At 46.0% G+C, this 15853-nt stretch overlaps 1 protein-coding gene across 1 annotated transcript in view; it reads left to right on the top strand.

The window, feature by feature from the left end:
- Positions 1-13795, top strand: part of LOC132780003 (E3 ubiquitin-protein ligase RNF216) — a 146411-nt gene extending 132616 nt beyond the window's left edge. Inside the window, exons 16-17 of the mRNA XM_067462276.1 lie at positions 6875-6944; positions 10418-13795. Of these exons, the coding sequence (XP_067318377.1) occupies positions 6875-6944; positions 10418-10737 (390 nt within the window). The 3' untranslated portion in view covers positions 10738-13795. The remainder of the gene's footprint in view (positions 1-6874; positions 6945-10417) is intronic.
- The last annotated feature ends 2058 nt before the right edge of the window (positions 13796-15853 follow it).

Raw genomic sequence — 15853 nt, forward strand, 5'->3', positions numbered from 1 at the left:
TGTGTTTCTCGATTCGTGTCTGGGCAACGCTGCTGCGTTTGGAGGTCCTTCTGTAGACTTTGGTGCCCTGTACAATATCCCACTGAATCTGTAACTATCCACATCAGAGCAATTCAGGCCAAATTCAGTGCTGGCTTTGGCCTTTAAAGCCCTAAACGGTTCTGGCCCTACATATCTATCCGAACGTATCTCGGCCTATCAGCCCACCAGGACCCTAAGGTCTTCGGGAGAGGCCCTTCTCTCCATCCCGCCTGCTTCACAGGTGCGGCTCGCGGGAACGAGAGACAGGGCCTTTTCTGTGGTGGCCCCCGGCTTTGGAATGCCCTCCCTATAGAGATAAGATCAGCCACCTCGCTGATGGCATTTCGGAAAAAACTGAAAACATGGATGTTTGAGCAAGCATTCGGCTAATCCGATGCGATGAAGTTTTTTGGATCAAGGACTGGCAATCACAGACAACGAAATTGGATTATGATTTTAACTAAGAGATGCATTGGTCTGTATTGGTGGCCCAATACTGTGTATTGTATATGTATGTGTTTTATATTTTTAATCGGAATTATTGTTGTTTTTAAATGTTGTAAACCGCAATGAGTCGCCGTTTTAGGCTGAGATATTAGCAGTATACAAGTGTACTAAATAAATAAATAAAATAAATAAATAAATAAATATGTGTTCTTTATGCAAATATGTACGATACCCAGTGAAGAAAAGCATTCAAATATGGCTCAATCTTTGTGCTGGAGGGAGAGGGCAGGGTCGAGCGGAGATGGGCGACTGAGCTAACGGAAATCCGCGGGAGTTGTCTTGGAAAGTCTCTTGTGTTTCAGTTGCTGACTCAGGGAACGCCTGGGATGGGATGGAGGGCACCAGCCAGCCTCGCCACACACCAGCTCAGCATTTCTGCTCTTCCCAGTGCACCGCTCAACCTTTCCCTGCAGAAAACAGAACAGGAAGGTTGGGCGGGGAGGATGCGAGATCTCCAAATCGGGAAAGCTGGCAGGCTTCTCACATCCGCGCATGTTCTTAATGCGGACACAGCAGCTTTCATAGGAGGGTCCCAGGGCGCTCCCCAAAATCCAGACCATTTTCCACATTGGGGGGAAGTTACAGGGTGACGTTAAAAGGGGGAAATGGAAACAAGATGTTCTAAGCCCCCCCCCCCCCCTTCCAGCTAGCCATGCGCTTTCCTCCCAGCCCTGCAGCTAACAATCTCTCCTTCTGCCCACCTCTTTCTGTGTCCTAGGCTTGGTTGCTCCTGCACTCTAAATTTGTTTGTTTATTTATCTATCTATTTACAGTGCTTGTAACCCACCTTTCTCAGTCATAAGACAACTCAAGGCAGATCACAGAATTGGCAGCAATTTGATTATTATTTATTTATTGTGTAAGGAGCAACCAGACAGTTGTATTACATTTTCAACAAAACAAACAAACAAACAAACAAACAGACAAAACACAAAGTTTGCAAGCTTGGTAGTTGATTAAATGTCCTTTGACCAGTAGCTGGTGTTACCATAAGAAGGTCCTCCATTGTGCCTGTGGCAGGGCTCAGGTTGCATTGCAGCAGGTGGTCTGTGGTTTGCTCTTCTCCACACTCGCATGTCGAGGATTCCACTTTGTAGCCCCATTTATTGAGGTTGGGTCTGATTCTCGTGGTGCCAGAGTGCAGTCTGTTCCGCGCCTTCCAAGTCGCCCAGTCTTCTGTGTGCCCAGGGGGGAGTCTCTCATCTGGTATCAGCCATTGATTGAGGTTCTGGGTTTGAGCCTGCCACTTTTGGACTCCCGCTTGCCGAGGTGTTCCAGTGGGTGTCTCTGTGGATCTTAGAAAACTATTTCTTGATTTAAGTTGTTGACGTGCTGGCTGATACCCAAACAGGGGATGAGCTGGAGAGGTCTCTGCCTTGGTCCTTTCACAATTGGCTGCTACTTCCCGGCGGATGTCAGGTGGTGCAATACCGGCTAAACAGTGTGATTTCTCCAGTGGTGTGGGGCGCAGACACCCTGTGACAATGCGGCATGTCTCATTAAGAGCCACATCCACTGTTTTAGTGTGGTGAGATGTGTTCCACACTGGGCATGCGTACACAGCAGCAGAGTAGCATAGCGCAAGGGCAGATGTCTTCACTACTGCAATGCACTCTATATGGGGTTGCCTTTGAAGACTGTCTGGAAGCTTCCAGTATGTTAACAGGAGTGACACTAAGAGAGCAAACAACTCCTCTTTGCGCCAGCTCCACTGGCTGCCAGTCTGCTACCGGGCACAATTCAAAGTGCTGGCTTTAGCCTGTGAAGCCCTAAACAGTTCTGGCCCAACTTACCTGTCCAAACGCATCTCTCCTTATGAACCATTTAGGACTTTAAGATCGTCTGGGGAGGCCCTGCTCTCGATCCTGCCCTCATCACAAGTACGTTTGGTGGGGACGAGAGACAGGGCCTTCTCTGTGGTGGCCCCTCGGCTATGGAAAGCCCTCCCTAAGGAGATTAGATCGGTTCCCTCACTCTTAACATTTCGGAGACAAATTAAGACATGGTTATATGAGCAAGTGTTTACAAATGCAGAGTAACTAACATAGGAAATGGAATTACTTGACAATGGAACTTGGACAACGTTATTTAACTAGGAGACGCTGGTGGTAATGATGCTGGTTTTTATTGTTTTTATTGCTGATATTAGCCGACCCCTGCCACACATTGCTGTGGTCCAGTCTGTGTATATGTGTTTTGTGTGTGTATATATGTGTTTGTGTGTGTATACACACACATATGTGTGTGTGTGTATACACATACACAGACACATATAAACCCACACACACATATATATATATATACACACACACACACATATATACACACACACGTGGGTTTATATGTGTCTGTGTAAATATGTGTGTATATATTTGTGTATTTGTGTGTTTATATGTGTACATGCATATTGTGTTTATGTGTGTGCTTGTCTATATGAATATTTGTGTGTATATGTATATGTGTGTGCGTGCGTGTGTGTGTATATATATATATATATATGTTGTGCATGTATATATGTATGTGTGTGTGTATTTGTGTGTGTATGAATGGTGTGCTTGTCTATATGAATATTTGTGTGTATATGTATATGTGTGTGCGTGCGTGTGTGTATATATATATATATATGTTGTGCATGTATATATGTATGTGTGTGTGTATTTGTGTGTGTATGAATGGTGTGCTTGTCTATATGAATATTTGTGTGTATATGTATATGTGTGTGCGTGTGTGTGTGTGTGTATATATATATATATATATATATATGTTGTGCATGTATATATGTATGTGTGTGTGTATTTGTGTGTGTATGAATGTATAAGTATATGACTGTATGTGTATATGTACATATTGTGTATTTTGGGGGTTTTTTTAAGTCTGTTCCGCCGGGGTTTTGTGTGCGTGTTTAGGGATGATAGACACCCGTTGGATTGTTAGGTGTCTTGAGTCCAAATTTGGTGTCAATTCGTCCAGTGGTTTTTGAGTTCTGTTAATCCCACAAACGAACATTACATTTTTATTTATATAGATTGTTGTTTATTTACTGTTTTAATATTCAATTTGTATTTTGTTGTTATGTGTACTGACTTGTTGTGAACCGCCTTGAGTCGCCGATAAAGACTGAGAAAGGCGGTATACAAGTAGAGTAAATAAATAAATCGATAAATTCCTCTCCCCCCCAAATTCAACTCTTCATCTCAAGCCGAAAATGCACCTCATTTCAATTCACCTTATTCTCCAAATGTATTTTTTCCTTTTTTTCCAGATAGGCTAAATGACCTCGTTGATTGGCTCCCAAAGCCAGTGCCTTTCACGGGAAGCCTTCCCTGCTTGATGGGGCCTAGCGTTCAGAAGCTGCCGCTTTAATCTAAATATTTAATGGCCGAATGCCATTTAAAAGATTAGCTGCGCTCCAGCTGCCTCTCGGAAAGGCTGGAAGCGAGGGGGGAAGCGAGGGTTTGGGGGTGGAGGGGGTTGCTTGCTGCCATCTGCTTTGTCGGGTCGGGAAACCGCCGGTGGGATCAGTGTTCCCTCTGTAAGCGGCTTAGTCACGCTCCGCCGTCCGTCCGTCCATCATGTGGGTGAGGATGCCATCCGGGAACGCAGCGAGTTCTCGGCGACATGACGGTGCAGCTGCCGTTTCGCCCTCCTTCTTCTTTCCAACTTGTTCAGAATCCTGCCCAAAAGTGCTCACCTTCACGGCAAGCCGGCTGCACCCAACACATTTACTTACTTACTTAGGTGATCCCTCGTTGGCCGAGTAGGATAATCCTCCAAGGTGGGTCCGTAGGTGACTGTGGAGCCCTGTTCTTGACCCGCATCTTCTCCCTTCTGCAGTGAGGGCATTGGTTTCCAGGTGGAAGGTGGTCCTGGTCAAGGTTGGCTTGATGCACCTTCCTCTTGGCCCGTTTCTCTCTTTCGCCCTCCATTTGTGCAGCACTCCTGGTCACAGCTGACCTCCAGCTGGAGCACTCAAGTGCCAGGGCTTCCCAGTTCTCAGTGTCTATGCCAGAGTTTTTAAGTTTGGCTTTGAGCCCATCCAGTCATGCCTCTTCAAATTCTACAGCACTGCTTGTCACAGCTGACCTCCAGCTAGAGCACTCAAGGGCCAGGGCTTCCCAGTTCTCAGTGTCTATGCCAGAGTTTTTAAGTTTGGCTTTGAGCCCATCCAGTCATGCCTCTTCAAATTCTACAGCACTGCTTGTCACAGCTGACCTCCAGCTAGAGCACTCAAGGGCCAGGGCTTCCCAGTTCTCAGTGTCCATGCCAGAGTTTTTAAGGTTGGCTTTGAGCCCATCCAGTCATGCCTCTTCAAATTCTACAGCACTGCTTGTCACAGCTGACCTCCAGCTAGAGCACTCAAGGGCCAGGGCTTCCCAGTTCTCAGTGTCCATGCCAGAGTTTTTAAGGTTGGCTTTGAGCCCATCCAGTCATGCCTCTTCAAATTCTACAGCACTGCTTGTCACAGCTGACCTCCAGCTAGAGCACTCAAGGGCCAGGGCTTCCCAGTTCTCAGTGTCTATGCCAGAGTTTTTAAGTTTGGCTTTGAGCCCATCCAGTCATGCCTCTTCAAATTCTACAGCACTGCTTGTCACAGCTGACCTCCAGCTAGAGCGCTCAAGGGCCAGGGCTTCCCAGTTCTCAGTGTCCATGCCAGAGTTTTTAAGGTTGGCTTTGAGCCCATCTTTAAATCTCTTTTCCTCCCCTCCAGCATTCCGTTTTCTGTTCTTGAGTTCGGAGTAGAGCAACTGCTTTGGGAGACGGTGGTCGGGCATCTGGACAACGTGGCCAGTCCAGCGGAGTTGGTGGCAGAGGACCATCGCTTCAATGCTGGTGGTCTTTGCTTCTTCCAGCACGCTGATGTTTGTCCGCCTGTCTTCCCAAGAGATTTGCAGGATTTTCCGGAGGCAGCGCTGATGGAATCGTTCTAGAAGTTGCATATGACATCTGTAGACAGTCCATGTTTTGTAGGCGCATGGGTTGGGAGGACAATAACTTTATAAACAAGCCCCTTGGTCTCCCTACAGATGTCCTGGTCCTGAAACGCTCTCTGCTTCATTCGGAAAAATGCTGCACTTGCAGTGCTCAGGCAGTGTTGTATTTCAGTGTCAATGTTGACATCTGTAGACAGTCCACGTTTCGCAGGCATAGAGCAGGGTTGGGAGGACAATAGCTTTATAAACAAGCACCTTGGTATCCCTACTGATGTCCTGGTCCTCAAACACTCTCTGCTTCATTCGGAAAAAAGCCGCACTCACAGAGCTCAGGTGTTGCTGTATTTTTGGGCGTTTGGACAACTTAGCCAGTCCAGAGGAGTTGATGGCAGAGGACCATTGCTTTAATGCTGATGTGCTTTCCTTTTCAAGCACGCTGACGTTGGTCTGCTTCCCAAGAGATTTGCAGGATTTTTTAGAGGCAGCACTGATGGAATTTTTCCAGGAGTTGTATGTGACGTCTGTAGACAGTCCATGTTTTGCATGCATATAGCAGGGTTGGGAGAACAATAGCCCCTTGGCCTCCCTACGGATGTCCCGGTCCTCAAACACTCTCTACTTCATTCGGAAAAATGCTGCACTCGCAGAGCTCAGGCAGTGTTGTATTTCAGTGTCAGTGTTGACATCTGTAGACAGTCCATGTCTTGCAGGCGTATAGCAGGGTTGGGAGGACAATAGCTTTATAAACAAGCCCCTTGGTCTCCCTACGGATGTCCCAGTCTTCAAACACTCTGCTTCATTCGGAAGAATTTTGCACTTGCAGAGCTCAGGCGGTGTTGTATTTCGGTGTCGATGTTGACTTTGGTGGAGAGGTGGCTGCCAAGGAAGCGGAAATGGTCAACATTTTCTAAGGTTGTATTTCTGGCATTGGAAAGGGATTGGCTGGCGACTACTGGAAGAGCACTTTGGTTTTCTCGATGTTCAATGACAGGCCGAGCTTTTCATATGCTCCTGCGAAGGTGTTTAGAGTGGCTTCTGAATGCGCACAGACCCAACACACGGAAGCCTTGACAATGCTGTCGTTTCCAGAGGAAGCAACCATGATTGCTTCCCGATGCAGATTCCCGAGAAACTTAGCTCTCTCCCCTTCCATCTTTGCAAAAAAGATAAGTTCCTAATCCTCCGTTCGAAGAGTTGTCAGCGAAATCTCAGAAACCAGAAGGGATTACCGCCTTAAGATTTCAAACGATCCAGGAGGATTAATAAAAAGCGCCGAACGCATATTTATGCTAACCAAGTGGGGGTCACATATATTTGCATGTTTCCATAACTGAGACCGGCCCGTTAATAGAACGGAGAGGGACTTTGTGCAGAATGTCGTCCGCTGGTATTAAGATCTCCTTTTCCATTTGTAGGAGGACGATGAGAAGATAATCCAGGAGATTCAGAAAGAAGGCGAAGAGGAACAAAAGAGGAAAAATGGAGGTTAGTCGGTGGATGCTTCCTTAAGCACTGAACGTATTTGTGATTTATTTATTTACAGTATTAATATTCCGCCCTTCTCACTCTGCAGGGTACTCAGCATGGATCACAATGCACATATGTATGGCAAACATTCAATGCCATCGACACACAACATATATAGACAGACACACAGAGGCTATTTAACGTTCCAGCTTCATGAGGGTGTGCTTTATGAATTCTGGCCACTGGGGGAGCTGTTGCTTCACTGTCCACTTGTGACATCGATGGAGTACTTCCTCATTCTTTTGCACGCTACTGCAACTGTCTTTCGGGCTGCAAAGGTCGACAGCAAGCTAGACAAATGGTCAGGAGCTTACTCCGACCTGGGCTGGCTTCGAACTCATGACCACGCACTCACTCTCCAAGTCTTGACATTGGATGATATTGTAAGAACTCTGTATCCACATGGGTGAAGTTCCTTGTTGGCTCACGAACTGTTATTTATTAATTATTATTTATTAATAAATAATTATTTATTATTATTATTATTATTTATTTTTATTATTATTATTATTATTATTATTAATGGGAAGTCTGATCTGGCCACGGTGGTCCACGCTCTTGTCACATCCTGGTTGGATTACTGCAATGCACTCTACGTGAGGTTGCCTTTGAAGACTGCTCGGAAACTTCAACTAGTCCAGCGAGAAGCAGCCAGATTGCTCACCGGAGCGACGTACAGGGAGCACACCACCCCCCTGTTGCGCCAGCTCCACTGGCTGCCGATCCAGTTCCGAGCACAATTCAAAGTGCTGGTTTTGACCTATAAAACCCTATACGGTTCCGGCCCAGTGTATTTGTCCAAACGGATCTCCCTCTACATCCCACCTCGAAGCTTAAGATCTTCTGGGGAGACCCTGCTCTCGATCCCGCCACTCTCACAAGTGAGGTTGGCGGGGACGAGGAGCAGGGCCTTCTCAGTGGTGGCCCCCCACCTGTGGAACTCACTCCCCGGGGAGATTAGATCGGCGACCTCCCTCCTGGCATTCAGGAAACAATTGAAGACCTGGGTCTGGGACCAAGCCTTTGGAAACGCTGGCAGTTAAATTAAGGATCTGACGACAGACAAGGACAAATGGAATGGAATGGATATATGGACTCTGAACCCGAGCATGAGATTGTTTTAATATTTTATTATGTACTGATGTTTTAACTTTAACTGTTGAATTGCTTTTGTTGTATTTGTATTATTGTCAATTGATTTAGGCATTTAATTCTGCCTCCTCTGTAAGCCGCCCTGAGTCCCCTCCGGGGTGAGAAGGGCGGGGTATAAGTAAATGAAATAAATAAATAAATATTTACAGTATTTATATTCCACCCTTCTCACCCCGCAGGGGACTCAGGGCAGATTACAATGCACATAGACATGGAAAACATTCAATGCCATAGACACACCACATATATAGACAGACACACAGGGGCTATTTAACCTTCCAGCTTCATGAGGGTGTGCTTTATGAATTCTGGCCACTGGGGGAGCTGTTGCTTCACTGTCCACTTGTGACATCGATGGAGTACTTCCTCATTCTTTTGCATGCTGCTGGAGAGTTTTATGGCGTCGTAAATTACTTAAATACCGCATAAAGAGGTATTTAAATTTCCTACTTGACAGATGCAACTGTCTTTCGGGCTGCAAAGGTCGACAGCAAGCTAGACAAATGGTCAGGAGCTTACTCCGACCTGGGCTGGCTTCGAACTCATGACCACGCACTCACTTTCCAAGTCTTGACATTGGATGATATTGTAAGAACTCTGTATCCACATGGGTGAAGTTCCTTGTTGGCTCATGACCTGTTATTTATTAATTATTATTTATTTACAGTATTTATATTCCGCCCTTCTCACCCTGCAGGGGACTCAGGGCAGATTACAATGCACTTAGACATGGAAAACATTCAATGCCATAGACACACAACATATATAGACAGACACATAGAGGCTATTTAACTTTCCAGCTTCATGAGGGTGTGCTTTATGAATTCTTGCCACCAGGGGAGCTGTCGCTTCGCAATCCACTTGTGGCATCGATGGAGTACTTCCTCATTCTTTTGCACGCTGCTGCAACTGTCTTTCGGGCTGCAAAGGTCGACAGCAAGCTAGACAAATGGTCAGGAACTTACTCCGACCTCAGCTGGCTTCGAACTCATAGCCACGCGCTCACTTTCCAAGTCTTGAAATTGGATGATATTGTAAGAACTCTGTATCCACATGGGTGAAGTTCCTTGTTGGCTCACGACCTGTTATTTATTAATTATTATTTATTTACAGTATTTATATTCCACCCTTCTCACCCCGCAGGGGACTCAGGGCAGATTACAATGCACTTAGACATGGAAAACATTCAATGCCATAGACACACAACATATATAGACAGACACACAGAGGCTATTTAACGTTCTAGCTTCATGAGGGTGTGCTTTATGAATTCTGGCCACTGGGGGAGCTGTCGCTTCACTGTCCACTTGTGACATCGATGGACTACTTCCTCATTCTTTTGCACGCTGCTGGAGAGTTTTATGGCGTCGTAAATCAGTTAAATTAGCCTCCCTGCATAAAGCAGTATTTAAATTTTTTTATTTATTTATTTACAGTATTTATATTCCGCCCTTCTCACCCTGCAGGGGACTCAGGGCAGATTACAATGCACATAGACATGGAAAACATTCAATGCCATAGACACACCACATATATAGACAGACACATAGAGGCTATTTAACCTTCCAGCTTCATGAGGGTGTGCTTTATGAATTCTTGCCACCGGGGGAGCTGTCGCTTCGCAATCCACTTGTGGCATCGATGGAGTACTTCCTCATTCTTTTGCATGCTGCTGGAGAGTTTTATGGCATCTTAAATTAGTTAAATTAGCCTCCCCGCATAAGCAGTACCTAAATTTCAGTCTTCATAATAATAATAATAATAATAATAATAATAATAGCTTTATTTATACCCCGCCACCATCTCCCCAAGGGACTCGGAGGGGCTTACATGGCGCCAAGCCCAGCAGCACATCAAAACAACAAAGCAATAATAAAACAACAAGCAATAAACAAAAACAAACAATACAGTTAATATAACTCATAAGTAGACAATAACACACAAGAATTTAAAAACCTATGGCTGGGCCAGATGCAATAGTTAAAACTTTAAAAATAGATTATTGACAGATGCAATTGTTTTCCAGGCTGTAATGTGTCTTCAGAATTATTAGCTCTCATTCATTCACCTTTCATACAATTCCTTCCAAACTATATATCATATTTTATCATGACAAGCCTACCGGCTGTTAGGAATTGTGGGCGTCAAAGTCCAACCAAATTTGGCCCATACCTGATGTGATGAATCTATCAGCTTTCCAGCAATATATTCAACCAACCTGTATTTTCCGCTTTCTTGTCTGTCTACTCAGGCTTCTTCCTCTTTTGTTTTCCTTCCAGAGAACAGTTTCAAGCGGATCGGTCCCCCTGCGGAAAAGCCTTCGGAGAAAATCCCCCGGATCGACGCCATCCCCAGGCCGGTCCCGCAGAACCTCCACCACCAAATGGCCCCCTACCCCTTTGTGCACCCTCCCTTCCCGTTGCCCCCCGTCCGCCCGCTGTACAACAACCTCGGCCCCATTAACCTCGGCCCCATCCCGGCCCCGTACGTGCCCCCGCTGCCTAACATGCGAGTGAACTATGATTTCCCGCAGATGAACCTCCAGCTGGAGCACAACCTTCCTATGCACTTTGGTCCACAGCCTCGGCATCGGTTCTGACCCGGTTGCGAGCGGCGCCGATGCTTCGGGGAAGTCACTGCAGGGAAAGTCCACACACTGGCGGGCAGCGCCCTCCCCTCCGCTCCCCTTCCAGAAACCCACCAGCCAAGAAATCCCATGTTTGCCCTGTTCACATCCACCCATTTCCTCTCTGCGCTGTGCAGATGTTCCGCATTCAGGCAGCGGCTGTGAGAAGAGGAGCGGATGGGAGTCATGCCGATTGCTTCGAGGGGAGATTCTCAAGACGGAGATGGGATGGCACCGTTTGATGAGGGAAGGCAGCGCATTTAAACCCATGTGCCAAAACCGTAATTTGCCTACCTGCCAAAATTTCATTGCGAGCCAGGATTAGTCCCAATTGGCTGTTGTAGATCCTGAACCGGAAGTTGTTTTGCTTGGCCAATCTTGTGTCCGCTAACACAGGTCAAACCACCGATGCCTTGAGAGTGAAGCAGAAGTTGGCACGATCCCAGGCTCCTTTCAAAGTGGAATAGTCCAAGCCAGAGGCCTTTCTAGCATAGCGACTCTCTTGCGGGTCCCATAACAATTATTACTAATTCTGAGAAGTCGAACCTGTGAATTTGCTTTCCGTGTGTCTTCCATGGTGTGTGGGAATCTTTTGCCCTGAAGGTTTGGGTCGAGGCAGGACCTACAGCTTGGTAACAGTATGGCTCCTCATCTTTGTTTACATCCTTTATGGCCACTTGCTGCTGAGTTACATTGCAAATTGAAAAGTTTGGGTTGAGGTACGGCCTCCAGCTTGGTAACAGCACGGCTCCTCGTCTTTGCGTATGTCCGTTACGGCTACTTGCTACTGAGTTACGTTACTTTGTGGGCACAACTCTGGTTGGTTTTGTGTTAGAAAGCAATGTCATCAAACTGGTTGAAGCACCTAGAACTCTTGGACAGGTCGAGCACAGATTGATGGCATTGCTTTGTGGGCACAACTCCGGTTGGTTTTGCGTTAGAGAGCAATGTCATCAAACTGGTTGAAGCACCTAGAACTCTTGGACAGGTCGAGCACAGATTGATGGCATTGCTTTGTGGGCACAACTCCGGTTGGTTTTGCGTTAGAGAGCAATGTCATCAAACTGTTTGAAGCACCTAGAACTCTTGGACAGGTCGAGCACAGATTGATGGCATTGCTTTGTGGGCAAAAGTCCAGTTGGCTTTGTGTTAGAGAGCAATGTCATCAAACTGGTTGAAGGACCTAGAACTCTTGGACAGGTCGAGTACAGATTGATGGCATTGCTTTGTGGGCACAACTCCGGTTGGTTTTGTGTTAGAGAGCAATGTCATCAAACTGGTTGAAGGACCTAGAACTCTTGGACAGGTCGAGCACAGATTGAATGCTTTGCTTTGTGGACACAACTCCGGTTGGTTTTGCGTTAGAGAGCAATGTCATCAAACTGGTTGAAGCACCTAGAACTCTTGGATAGGTCGAGTACAGATTGATGGCATTGCTTTGTGGGCAAAAGTCCGGTTGGCTTTGTGTTAGAGAGCAATGTCATCAAACTAGTTGAAGCACCTAGAACTCTTGGACAGGTCAGGTACAGATTGATGGCATTGCTTTGTGGGCACAACTCCGGTTGGTTTTGTGTAAGAGAGCAATGTCATCAAACTGGTTGAAGCACCTAGAACTCTTGGACAAGGTCGAGTACAGATTGATGGCATTGCTTTGTGGGCACAACTCCGGTTGATTTTGAGTTAGAAAACAATGTCATCAAACTGGTTGAAGCACCTAGAACTCTTGGACGGGTCGAGCACAAATTGATCGGCTTGACTTGTGTGGCTTGGCTTTCTCTGGTGCCGAGATGCCTGCTCGGCACCACCTGGCTTGCCGTTCTGGGTTTGGAGCTTTGACTTGGTGACTTGTGTCGCTGTGAACCACAGCAATCTTTGGGTCACTTTGTGCAAATTTTCATTATGTCCTCCAAAAGGGCCCATGAACCTATAGATTGCACAGTAACGTTGTGGAATGACTTTGACCCTTTTAGTGATTGCTATCAGATCTCTGGAGCCATTCCTTCCCCCGGTTCTGAAGTCGCTTCTCTCGCTCCGGAGCATTTCTCCTTCGAGAAACATCCATGGGTCGACCTCTCCGGTCGCAAATTAAATCCACTGGGATTCAATCCCAACTTTAGTTTATAATACGCGAAATATTCTTGCCTTTTGATATGTTTGGTTTTTTAGAATCCATATAGTTCCTTTTTAAAATGTTTGTTTGGGGAGGATTTGAAATGCAAGCTGGTCTGGACGTGCGCTTTCCTCCTCCTTCCTACCTGGAAATGAACAAAGTTAAGAATCCAGGTTAATTTCCAGTCACCGTTACGACGATTGCCTCTTTCTCTTGGCTTCTAGAAATCAAATAATCTCTCCCACCCCCATTCTCCTTGAATATAGTAATATTTGCAAAGGACTATGGTAGTAGACCCATTTGGAAAGGAATATAGCAGAACCATTTGCAAACTTTGGATCAAACTTTGGTCCTTTTCAAGCAAGGTTGCCATAAAATATACCTGCTTTTTCCCCTTTTTGAAGCAGATTTCTGGTCTTTTCTACGGAGCCCACTGCTCTCTCCTCTGGAGCCATGTGCTGCACATGGTAACGCAATGAGTTCGGGGCAGAATCTTCCTATGTTGACACTGTGGAACATTTGAGGGATGGCACCTCTCCAGTATGGCAATAATTGTTTTTGTCTGCGTTTCCTTGAAGTTATCTGTTGACTTTTGGGTGCATCTCCTGTTTGGTTTCATCCCTGGTTTAAGAATCGTTTGGGGACCTGTTTCTTAACGACGCTGCTGGCCAGTCATTAATCTTTTTTACGGAAGGAAGGCAAAGCTGACCAGTTGCTCCTTGTTTGGCGCTTCAGCATCAAAATCCTGCTTTCATTGAAGCGGAAGCCATGCTTTGAAGCAGCGGTTTAGTGTTGCCGCAGTGTCCCCAAAGATCGCGGTGCCTGTTGGCAAAGTGTGCGTTTGGTTGCTGCCATAATCCAAGATCGTTCAGAATTTTGTTTTGTTTCATTTTTATGGCATAAAATAAATATTTTCCTGCACCACGGTTATTGACTTGGGAGAAACTGGGGGTGAAGAGGAATCAAAACGGGTTCCATTCACAAATTAGAGAATCCGTCTCTTCTTTGTTTGCATGTTGTTTGTTTGTTCTCCATGCGCCGCGCTCTTCTACCTAATTCAGCCATTTTCCTGATTTTCCAGAAATCTTGGAGTGTGGAATAGGATCCAAAGTGTATTCCAAAGTATTGTCGAAGGCTTTCGTGGCCGGAATCACTGGATTGTTGTAGGTTTTTTTGGGATATATGGACATAGTCTAGAGGCATTATCTCCTGATGGCAAGCATCCTCAGAGGTAGTGAGGATGCTTGCCATAGATGCAGGCACTACCTCTGAGGATGCTTGTCATAGATGCAGGCAAAACGTCAGGAGAGAATGCCTCTAGACCATGGCCATATAGCCCAAAGAAGCCTACAACAACCCTGTATTCCAAAGGCTACCCAACTCCATTGTAACCCGTTTCGAGAAATGTATTCTCAAAGGCTTTCATGGCCGGAATCACTGGGTTGTTGTACGTTTTCTCGGGCTATATGGACATAGTCTAGAGGCATTCTCTCCTGACGTTTTGCCTGCATCTATGGCAAGCATCCTCAGAGGTAGTGAGAATGCTTGCCATAGATGCAGGCACTACCTCTGAGGATGCTTGCCATAGATGCAGGCGAAACGTCAGGAGAGAATGCCTCTAGACCATAGCCATATAGCCCAAAGAAACCTACAACAACCCTGTATTCCAACTCCATTGTAACCCGTTTCGAGAAATGTATTGTCAAAGGCTTTCAAGGCCGGAATCACTGGGTTGTTGTGGGTTTTTTTGGGCTATATGGACATGGTCTAGAGCATTCTCTCCTGACGTTTTGCCTGCATCTATGGCAAGCATCCTCAGAGGTAGTGAGGATGCTTTCCATAGATGCAGGCACTACCTCTGAGGATGCTTGCCATAGATGCAGGCGAAACGTCAGGAGAGAATGCCTCTAGACCATGGCCATATAGCCCAAAGAAACCTACAACAACCCTGTATTCCAACTCCATTGTAACCCGTTTCAAGAAATGTCTTGTCAAAGGCTTTCAAGGCCAGAATCACTGAGTTGTTGTAGGTTTTTTTGGGCTATATGGACATAGTCTAGAAGCATTCTCTCCTGACGTTTTGCCTGCATCTATGGCAAGCATCCTCAGAGGTAGTGAGGATGCTTGCCATAGATGCAGGCACTACCTCTGAGGATGCTTGTCATAGATGCAGGCAAAACGTCAGGAGAGAATGCCTCTAGACCAGTGGTTCTCAACCTGGGGTCCCCAGATGTTTTTGGCCTACAACTCCCAGAAATCTTAGCCAGTTTACCAGCTGTTAGGATTTCTGGGAGTTGAAGGCCAAAAACATCTGGGGACCCCAGGCTGAGAACCACTGCTCTAGACCATGGCCTTACAGCCCAAAGAAACCTACAACAACCCTGTATTCCAAAGGCTACCCAACTCCATTGTAACCCGTTTCGAGAAATGTATTATCAAAGGCTTTCAAGGCCGGAATCACTGGGTTGTTGTTGGTTTTTTGGGCTATATGGCCATGTTCTTAGAAGCATTCTCTCCTGACGTTTCGCCTGCATCTCTGAGGATACCTGCCATAGATGCAGGCAAAACATCAGGAGAGAATGCTTCTAGAACATGGCCATATAGCCCAAAAAACCAACAACAACCAATTTCTAGGAAAACACTGATTTTGAGTTGTTGTGAGTTACATGGCAATGTTTCATATGGCACACATACTCGGAGGTTGTGAGATCTGTTGGAAACTTGGCAAGTGATTCAATCCCAACTTTAGTTTATAATACACAAACTATTCTTGCCTTTTGATATGTTTATATATCTGTGGAATGATGTCCAGGGTGGGAGAAAGAACTCTTGTCTGTTGGAAGCAAGTGTGAATGTTGCAATTGGCCACCTTAGATTTGCATTGAAAAGCCTGGCTGCTTCCTGCCTGGGGGAATCCTTTGTTTATTTAACAACACTCAAAAACACGGGAATTCCAGACAAGAAACAATCAGGGCCTGC

The sequence above is a fragment of the Anolis sagrei genome, chromosome Y (assembly GCF_037176765.1).
Source record: "Anolis sagrei isolate rAnoSag1 chromosome Y, rAnoSag1.mat, whole genome shotgun sequence".
Classification (NCBI taxonomy): Eukaryota; Metazoa; Chordata; class Lepidosauria; order Squamata; family Dactyloidae; genus Anolis; species Anolis sagrei.